This window comes from Pelodiscus sinensis, chromosome 2 (assembly GCF_052426305.1).
Source record: "Pelodiscus sinensis isolate ZL-2025 chromosome 2, ASM5242630v1, whole genome shotgun sequence".
Classification (NCBI taxonomy): domain Eukaryota; kingdom Metazoa; phylum Chordata; order Testudines; family Trionychidae; genus Pelodiscus; species Pelodiscus sinensis.
In genome coordinates this window covers 133,117,646-133,128,215 of record NC_143053.1, presented here as the reverse complement: position 1 = coordinate 133,128,215, position 10,570 = coordinate 133,117,646, and the positions used below count along the sequence as shown (strand labels likewise).

General features: G+C 41.4%; 1 protein-coding gene across 3 annotated transcripts in view; it reads right to left on the bottom strand.

Annotated features, from left to right (window-relative positions):
* Nucleotides 1-1,215: 1,215 nt before the first annotated feature.
* Nucleotides 1,216-10,570, bottom strand: part of RETREG1 (reticulophagy regulator 1) — a 138,697-nt gene continuing 129,342 nt past the window's right edge. For all 3 annotated transcript variants that reach the window (XM_075921450.2, XM_014579878.4, XM_006135807.5), the window contains one exon: nucleotides 1,216-7,538. In XM_075921450.2, the coding sequence (XP_075777565.2) occupies nucleotides 7,027-7,538 (512 nt within the window). In that variant the 3' untranslated portion in view covers nucleotides 1,216-7,026. The remainder of the gene's footprint in view (nucleotides 7,539-10,570) is intronic.

Below are 10,570 nucleotides of genomic sequence, written 5' to 3'. Positions count from 1 at the left end.
GCCTGCACACGTAGATGGGGATTGTGTAGCAGGGGCTCCGCGAGGAGGTCTGCCCTGACGGTGGCTCCCAAGGACCTGGTCCCCTCTAGCAGCTTCCAGGCCCGGAGGAGGTCCTGGTGGACGGCTGGCAGCTCGGAGAGGTCTCGCGGAAGACCTCTCAAATAAAGGAGCTGCCGGTCATATCGGAGCCCTCGGAAACGGTGAAGGAAAGCGTGCAGCAGTGTGCCTGCATCAAATAGGAGACTCTGCAGGGCCTGGAGGCAGAGGACATGAACCCACGTGTGCAAACACGTCAGGCCCTGCCCTCCCTCCTCAAGGGTAAGATGGAGAACCTCTGCAGAGACCCAGTGCAGTTCTGGCCAGAAGAACCGCAGCAGCAGCTGCTGGATCTGATCCAGGAAACCCGGGGGCAGGACCAGGGTGCTGAGATGGTGCCAGAGCATGGACAGGACTAGTTAGTTAAGCACCAGTACCCTCCCATGCAGGGAGAGGCACCAGAACAGTCCTGTCCATCTCCGCAATCGCTCAGCCACCCTGGACTCTAAACCTTGCTAGTTCTCCGGCAAAGAGGGATGTGTGGTAGAGAGAAAAACGCCGAGATAGAGCAGTGGACCCGCGCTCCACCTGATGGCCTGAAGCACGGGTGGGAGGGAGCTTGCCTGCCACCCGGCCCCTACCAGCAGGCCAGAGCTCTTGACCCAGTTGACTTGGGCGGAGGAGGCCGCCAAGTAGACAGCTTGGCAGGCCTCCACCCATACCAGGTCTCCTGGGTCCTGGACCACGAGGAGCATGTTGTTGGTGTACGCCAACAGGACCAGCCACATCTCCGGCTCACAGAGCACCAACCCCGTCAACCTCTTGCGAAGGAGACGGAGGAAGGGCTCGACGGCCAGAGTATACAGCTGGCCTGACAGCGGGCAGCCTTGACGTACTCCTCACCCGAAGCTGACCGGTGCGGTCAGGGTTTCACATACTAGAGTGATTTGTAACCCAACACCAGCCCCACTTAATCATTTTGGCAGAGCAATTCCTTCTGCTGGGTAACAAGGCAGAATAGGAGCTTCAGGAAGAGCCGAGTTACTCTGTTGCAGGTTTGTCTATCCAAATACAGTCTGTTTCTGAAGTCCTTCTCCCCAGGTCATCACAATATATCAGGGGAGAGCTCACTCAGATCCTGCTTACATAGATAAAATTCTAAAATTATCAGGCTGTAACTAAGAACTAAAATTATTTATTTAGTATAACCCTCCACACTATTAAACAGTAGCTCACATCAGATTAGGGAAAAAGTGGTATTAACTTGAGAAGAGTTTGGGTTGGGGTTTTTTTTTTTTTTTGAATAACAAACATACAATTTTATACAATGAAAGATAAAACTACCATATTTATTAAATGGATTTACAAACAGTTTCTATCGTAATTCTTATTCCATGTTTTTAAAATAGTAATCATATTAAGTAAAGTGCTGCAAAATATTTTAGATAAATAAATTTAAGACATTTTGTAATTTTCCAGTTTCTGGTTACCTGGATAGATTGTATCTATAGGAAATTAACTGCTTTAATATTAAATAAATGGAGACCAAGCTACGTCTGTTCAACGGAGGGCTTAGTTAAATGCGCATTAGTCTGGAATACGTCCAAAATGAACAAAAAGCAAGTAAAATCTGTATTCATATTTAGTAATGGCCTATTATCTGTGTTCAAAAAAAACTTAGGTCTAGACCACAGTCCTTTCCAATCACTTTTCCAGAAGAGGCTTTTCTGCCATTTGGCACAGTCTAGGGCTACGTCTAGACTACACCCCTCTGTCGGCATGTAAATGTCAGCAGAGGGATGTAAATTAGACATTTCGAATGTGCAAATGAAGCAGGAATTTAAATATACCGTGCTTCATTTGCATAATCGCGTAATGGCACTCTTTTGAAAAAGCACCATTTTGAAAATGAAACCACAGTCTAGATGTGTTTTTTCGAAAACGGGGAGCTTTTTCAAAAGATCCTCTAAACCTTTAAACTGTCTAGACTGCAGTTTTACTTTCAGAATGGTGCTTTTTCAAAAGAGCGCATTACGCAATTATGCAAATGAAGCATGGGATATTTAAATCCCTGCTTCATTTGCACTTTCGAAACATCTCATTTACATCCCTCTGCTGACAGAGGGGTGTAGTTTAGTCGTAGCCTATATGGGGCCAAATGGTGGAAAAGCCTCCTCTTTCGGCAGAGCCCTTATCCCTCGAAGAACAAGGAATACAGGGCTCCCTGAAAGTGCATTTGCTCTTCCGCAAAAAAAGCGGAAGAACAAGCATGTTCCTTGGACGCAGCGGAATTTTTCTGGGATACATCCAGTATCCTGGAAAACCCCCGCAGTGTAGACATAGCCTTAGATATCTCTCTTCATTGTAGACTCAGTTTAAAACAGAATGAAGCTCACTAAACGATTAAAGGTATACATTTATGTTTGTGTGTGCCAAAAAGTCTTCTATATCTACGTTTAAGTTTTCAAAAGTTTCTTTTATTTTGGATTTAACATATTGTTCAAGAAACAGGAGTAACATAATTTAAGCTCCCAATTCAGTCATCCTTACAAGGGCAACAGGGCCAATGAAGTCAATAGGAATTTTATTGAGTAAGGAGAACTGAACTAGGGTCCATATATATTCTTCTAACAAATGGAGAGATACCTTAATGATAAAATCACCATCTAGCTCAATGTGAGTATCTTTTTTTAACAATATATCATGTCAAAACAAATTTTCTATTAAGCTAATATACACTTTTACAATGTTTAATTTATTCTCATGGCATTATTTCTGTAATTGCATTCATTTTTGGAAGGTGGGAGTAACTCTTGGTATGAATGAAGCTGTGCGAATTATTGCAAGACTGTAAAATATTGTAATTCTTAAGTAACTTGTTTTGTTGCTGCTACTGAGTGCAGCAAAATTACAATCCCTAATACAAATTCCAACTGAATGCACTCTAGACTAGGGATGTTAAAGTGGTTATTTAGATAACTGTGTATCTGGCTCCCATCTGTTGCCCTGTGCTGCTGCCTGTGATAGAGGCAGCAGCATGGGCCGGCAGCTAGCTTTCCTGGAGTAGGGGCAAGAGCCTGTATGTAACAGTTACTGGTAATCAGTTATTCTATTACATCCTCCTCTAGACAGATCTTTGAGAAGTACAGACATTTTTGTGTGTGTGCTCAGCTGTTCAGTTAATGCAAAGGGAATGTATAACCAATATTTCTTATTTCTGAACCAAGCACATCTGACTTGTGCTATTTTTTTGTGTGGCATACTCAATTAATTATTGTTCAGAATCCAAAGCCTTCTTTTGCAGTTCCCACAGATGTTCATAGGACAAGAAGCAATGGGCTGAAACTGCAGCAAGGAAGGTTTATGTTGGACATTAGGAAAAAGTTCCTGTCAGGGTGATTAGGCACTGGAATAGGTTGCCTAGGGAGGTTGTGGAATCTCCATCTCTGGAGATATTTAAGAGCAGGTTAGACAGACATTTATCAGGGATGGCCTACAGCAGGGGTGGGTAATCATTTTTGGCCAGGGGGCCACTTCAAAATTTTTTGAAGTGGTCCTGGGCTGCCCTGGAAGGGGCGGGGCCAGGATGCTTCCAGGTTTCCCCACCCATAGACCATGATTGACCTGGAGGTGGGGGAGCATCTTTTCCCCACCCTTCCCACTAAGCACCCATGCCCCTGGAAGGGTGGGAAGAGGCTTCACACACTCCCCCCACCCCCAGGCCAATTAGGGACTAGGAGCAGGGGAAGCACACAAGGTTTCCTCCGCCCTGCCAGGAGCATGTAGCACTTTGAAGTGCTGCGTGCTTGTGGTAGGACAGGAGGAGACTTCACAGCACTCTCCCACCCACAAACCCTGATTGGCTTGGAGGCAGGAGAACATGCAAAGCTTCCTCAGCCCTGCCCTCGCCCTGAAAGGAGCATGCGGTACTTAGAAAAGTGCCGTTTGCTCCTAGTAGGGCAGAGGAAACTTCGTGCACTCCCCCACCCCCAAGCTCTGATTGCTTAGGCGTGGGAGAGCATGCAAAGCCTCTTCCTGCCCTGTAAGGAGCATGCGGCACTTTGAAGTGCCACACGCTCCTCACAGGGTGGGGGTAGGGCGGAGAAAACTGCACACTCCTCCTGCCCCCGGGCTAATCAGGGCTTTAGGGCAGGGGAGCATGTGAAGTCTCCTCCCGCCCTGCCAGGAGCTTGTGGCACTTCAAATTGCTACGTGCTCCTGGCAGGACAGATGAAACTTTGTGCGCTTTCCCCGACTCCAGGTCCTAATTGGCCTGGGAGTAGGGGAGCGGCAGGGCCTCTGCGGGCTGGATCAACCCAAATGGCGGGCCGGATCTGGCCCGTGGAGGCCCTTTCCCCACCCTGATCTAATGGTGCTTGGTCCTGCCGTGAGGGCAGGGGACTGGACTTGATGATGAGGTCCTTTCCAGTTCTAGTGATATATGATTCTATGATTTTATAGGTCAATCCGACACTAATAAATATGACAGGATATGCTATAAAGAGCAGCCCTCAGTAATTTAAAGAGTAATACCAACTACTATTAATTTTTTAAAGTAGTCTTCTAATCCTGCAGTATTTGGGGTCTTGAACAGAAAGTTAAAGTATAATTAACCACTGTAAAAACAAAAGCGTAAAATATTTTAAAAAGCCAAACACAGGCTAATGATCAATTGTGCTTCCACATTTCAATATGTTCCGTATTCTGCTTTGGTTTGACTGGCTTCATTATAGACAGTGCAGAACTTATTCTACACTAACTCATAGTCAAATTTATTTACTTTTCTATCCTGAAACCAGAAAATGAATCATTTACAAAAAGTCTGAGCAGCTCCTCATGCAACTACTTTTCATCCTTGATGTAATTTGCATTTATATACGAGTGCCCCTGTTTTATATAGTTTTTGTAACCACAAATATTCTTCAGAAAACAATAAAGTGCACACTGTTACAATGACACCATCAACACCAAGCTAGCATGCCTTATCAGTCTTGTTTAAACCTCCCCCGCCAGCCAATGCCCATCCAGTTTCTGGGTTGAAACTTATTAAGCTTCTTGATACTTGTATCATCACCCAAGGGAAGCATACTATTGTCAAGATGTTCTGTAAAGCTTCAGCGGTGACTTGCAACTTCTGACTATGCAGATTGTCTTAAATACGCATTAAGGAAACAGTGTTCTTCATTCATCTGAGAAATTGAAATGGCTTTTATACTCACTAATTTCGTGGCCACTGCCTTTGTTTTTATTTGGTTATTAAATGGAGATGAACAGGGTGGGGAAAGTCATACACAACATTTAACAGCTAACACTGTATAAAATATGTGGCTCTGTTGTATGTATTTTTCAGAAACTTGCATTAAATGTCAGGATGCTGTAATTTAAACTACATTTTGTGGGCTCTGTATCCAGTTTTCACTTGTTTCAGGATGGTTTAGATAATGAAGGCACAGGCTCACTTTTGTACTGATAAAGGACAGCAAACACAGTTAAATATGCATTACTGACACACAAGCACAAGCAACAATAAAGCTAGTGTCAACAGTCTTGAACAGCTTTCCTTTACCTAAAACTTTTTGGCAATCTGTCTAGCTTTTAAATGCCTTAGAAAGAAAATCAAATGTAAAATTGTGCTACTTTGAAACAAGTTTTTTTCCTAAAAATATTTTATTATGGAAGAAAAGCTGACCTTGATAAGCTTGGTCTGTTCTTTCCAACGGTCCTAGATAACAACATTCACCTGTTAAAATGCCAGCAAATAGGAGATCACGTAAAGACCAGTGAAAACAGCTGACATGGTCCCTCAACCCTGTTAACAATTTACAGCACATTAATAAAACTAGCTTTACTTCTTCCTATTTATCTTTGTTTACCTTTTACCTTTGTTTAAAGGTGAGCCAAAAATCTTGAAAAAACTGAGTAAGTTACCCAATCCAGTTTCAGTATATATGGAGTTAAAAATTACAAATATTTTTAAACAATTTCCTCCTTTAATTGTATGCCAAGAAGTTATAAAAGAAACAGAAACATCTGGCCTCAATGAACTCCAGATATAGACTAAAGAATAGCTCTCTAATGACTAATTATCAGTGATGGCAGCTATCTCACAAGAAAAACAGAACCTTTACAATAGGAATTGGCATATAAAAAGCCTCTCTGTTCACCTTGAATATTTTTGGTTTACCTAGCCCCCCAAAAATAAAAAAAAAACCCTTTAGTTTACATGATATTCATAATCTCAAGTATAACATTGTTTTTGTCTTACTTTTATGGATAGTACTAACCAGTACCAGACTCTAGCAGAGGATACATCAAGCAGTCAATTTAGTAGCATGCCATTTCATAACTCTAGAAGCCTAAAATATCAAAGATAACATGGAAATGTATCAGCCTACCAAAAAGGTATTTGAAAGTTTACAAACTCAATACAATTTTTGTTAATTTTGATGGTGTTCTACACATCCTTAAGCTAGGAGTTTATATTGAATTAAGTGTTCATTGACACCAAATGTCACACACAAACCATAATGATCTAGGTGATTCATTATAATCAGGACAGATAAGAAGATTTTGCTAATCTCACTGCATCCTATTAATTATTTCTTTTCACTGTACATATAGTTAACTACTATGGATAGTTGAAAATTAAGTGTAAACAAAATGAAGATGGAGCAAATTTGGCTGAGGACCCCAAAATCAAGATTTGGCAATTCAATTTTTTTCTTAAATAACTAACCTCTAACACATCAGTGACCAAAGAATGTCTATATGCTTCCTTATCATGCTACTACATTGAGGCATAACTATCAAAAACATTAACCTACAGAGTCAGCTGATACATGTGCAATTAATTCATTCTGCATAAGGGAAATGATTACACACATCTGAAGTAATAGATAAAAGCTTACAGCTCAGCATTTTCCTTTTTATTTTTTTATTTTTGCATTTTTTAGTTTCACTTCTGCTATGATACTAGCTCCAATTTCCAGGTTAATGACCTCCAAGCAGATTTGAAAGGAAGCCTGAAGATTTCTTTTTTTCCTGTGTCTTTTCTTCTTGGCCTTGTGTAAGCCCCAGTTCACTCTCAATCTGCTCAAGCTCTGATTGGTCAAGCAGTTCAAAATCATCAGCTTCTTCTGTGTCTGTCTCTTCACTCAAACTGGGAACCTGTGAGGGTGCTGCTCGCTGTGTGGACTGCAACTGGTCTTTGATGGCAGCAGACACTGCAGCTGCTATAACATCACCAGCAATACCACTCACTAAGTTAAAGGTTTGGTCACTGGTCAAAGGCAGAGAAAGGCCTGTGGCAGATTGCCTCTCTTTCCTCTGTCTAGGAGAATGAGCCACCTTGGAAGGCATCTGTTCCCTTTTTCTCTTCTGTTGGATAGGCATGCCAATGCTTGAGTCATCATCATCGTTTGTTCCTACTCCATTTTCTAAAGAAGGAAATTCTGCAAGATCTCTGGCAAAAGCTTCTTCATGATCACTAGGTCGGTCAAAATCTATTAAGTGATCAACAGCAGAAAATAATGTTAGCAAACATGGGTGAATGAAAGAACATAAACTATTATTAGTGAAGTTTATTCTCTATCACAACTTTGTGATTTAAGAGAGAGAGATTTCTGGCACCATTCAAATTAGATGTTTCTCAATTTATACTCTCAGTATTTCAAAGATGTGAACATTGTGCACCAAATCTGATGATACTGCTTCAGTGAGACAACAATGGGAGAAAGTATGGTTAAAAGTAAATTAAAAGCTTCCTTATATTATAAAAATGTAAACAAATCTTTTTACTATTTACATTGTTTACTTTTTACATTTCACTGTGGCTACAGAATGAAACTGCCTGATGAAACATGTTTTATTTCATGAACAAGAACCACACTATGGGTGTCAGTTGTAAAATCTGATTGTGAATGTCTGCACCCATTATCAAATCTCTTTTCATTAAAGTATGAAAAATATGAAAACATTTTGTTAATATTCAAGTTGTACATAAAATATCCCCCACATATTTTAAACAGAAAACCTTCACAAAACTGACCAGTGTAGTTTCTCTTAAAGTATATTTGATTTCTAATATTTTAGTTTTAATAAACTCAGTGTTATTAGTAATGAGTTTTTTTTTTTTAAATTAAAACTTCACAGTGTGCCTTAGGAATGGATGCTATCCATAGTCTTAAAAAAAATCCAACTGACAGGTGTTAAGGAAGTGAACTAAGGAGAATGTATGTGACAAGACTTTGTTTGAATGTGCACTGATAATTTAAAAAATGAGTCTGAATTTATTTTGCTTCATAGGAACAAGTGATGATGCATTCTGATAAGGTCCTGAAGTTTCAAATATTAAAATGCATCATGCATATCTATCATTAACTTTTAATTTTTCTACCAAATAGTTCTGTTTGATTACAACTTCTTTATTTAAAAAAGAAAAAATGAAATGATGCTGATTTGGCATTTATTACTGGCCGGCAATACTATCCCACCGGTAATGTTAAGTAATCACCGGCTTAGAAGAAAAGGCCGGAAAACAGAGTGAATCACTGCCTGACTAAATTACATAAAGATTACTGTAATGACACCAGATACAGCATATGTAATATCAATGACATTTACAATACTATGTGTTCTCTCAATCTGGCTAGGCGGCAGTTCTCCATAACTAATCTAGAGGGTCAGATCCTGAACTCCTTACCTTGCTTTTACTCAGTTCTCACACAGACAAATTTCCAGTGCGAGCTTGGTTGAGTAAAAAGAGGGTAAGAATCTCATGATTTGGCCTTGAAAGGAGGTGTCTTTGAGTATCTCCATGTAGCCTATTAAACTCCCCCAATGAATCCTGGCTTAATCATGGAATCCTAGGGCTGGAAGACACCTCAGGAGGTCGTCGAGTCCAGCCCCTGACCAAAGCAGGACCAATCCCAATTAAACCAACCTAGCCAGGACTTTGTCAAGCAGAGACTTAAACCTTCAGGAATGGAGATTCCATCATCTCCCTAGGTAACCCTTTCCAGTACTTCACCACCCTCCTGGTCAAATAGTTTTTCCTAATATCCAACCTAGACCTCTCCCACTGTAACCTGAGACCATTGCTCCTTGTTCTGCCATCCATCACTACTGTGAACAACCTCTCTCCATCTTCTTTAAAACCTCCCTTCAAGAAGTCGAAGGCTGCTATCAAATCCCCCTTCACTCTTTTTTTCTGCAGTCTAAATAAGCCCAAATCCCTTGGCATCTCCTCACAGGTCATGTGCTCCAGCCCCCTAATCATTTTGGTCACCCTCCACAGGATGCTGTCTGATGCATTCTCATCCTTTCTATAGAGAGGGGCCCAGAACTGGATGCAATACTCCAGATGTGGACTCACCAGTGCTGAATAAAGGGGAATAATCACTTCTCTAGACCTGCTGGCAGTGCTCCTCCTAATGCAACCTAATATTCCATTCACCTTAAAGGGCACACTGATGACTCATATCTGGCTTCTCATCCACTGTAATCCCTAGGTCCTTTTCTGCCAAACTGTTATTTAGCCATTTGGTCCTCAGCCCATAACAATGCTTGGGATTCTTCTGTCCCAAATGAAGGACTCTAAACTTGTCCTTGTTGAACCTCATCAGATTTCTTTTGGCCCTATCCTCTAATCTGTCTAGGTCACACTGGAACCTATCACTACGCTCCAATGTATTAACCTCTCCCCCTAGCTTAGTGTCATCTGCAAACTTGCTGCGGGTGCAATCTACCCCCTCTTCTAGGTCATTAATAAAGATGCTGAACAAAACAGGTCCTAGAACCGATCCTTGGGGCACTCCGCTAGAAACCGACAATCTAGCCAGCTTTCTATCCATCTTAGTCCATTTATCCAATCCACATTCCCTTAACTTGCTGGCAAGAATATTGTGGGAGACCATATCAAAAGCTTTGCTAAAGTCAAGGTATATTTCATCCACTGACTTTCCCATATCCACAGAGATAGTTACCTAATCACAGAAGCTAATGAGATTGGTCAGGTACAACTTGCCCTTCGTGAATCCATGTTGACTATTCCTGATCACTTTCCCCACTTCCAAGTGGTTCAAAATGGATGCCTTGAGGATCCCCTTCATGATGTGTGTGCTCAGCTGTTCAGGGGCCTGAGGTAAGGCTGACTGGTCTGTAGTTCCCTAGATTGTCCTTCTTCCCTTTTTTAAAAATGGGGATTACATTTACTTTTTTCCAATTATTTGGGATCTCTCCCGATCTCCATGAATTTTCAAAGATAATGGCTAAAGGCTCTGCAATTACATTTTCCAACTCCCTCAGTACCCTTGGATGCATTAAATCTGGACCCATGGATTTGTGTATGTCTAGCTTTTCTAAATAGTTCTTAACCTGTTCTTTCTCCACCGAGCACTGCCCACCTCCTTCCCATACTGTGTTGCCTAGTGCAATAGTCTGGGAGCTGACCTTTTCTGTGAAGACAGACTCAAAGGAAGCATTGAGTACTTCAGCTTTTCCCACATCAGTCACTAGGTTACCTCCCTCATCCAGT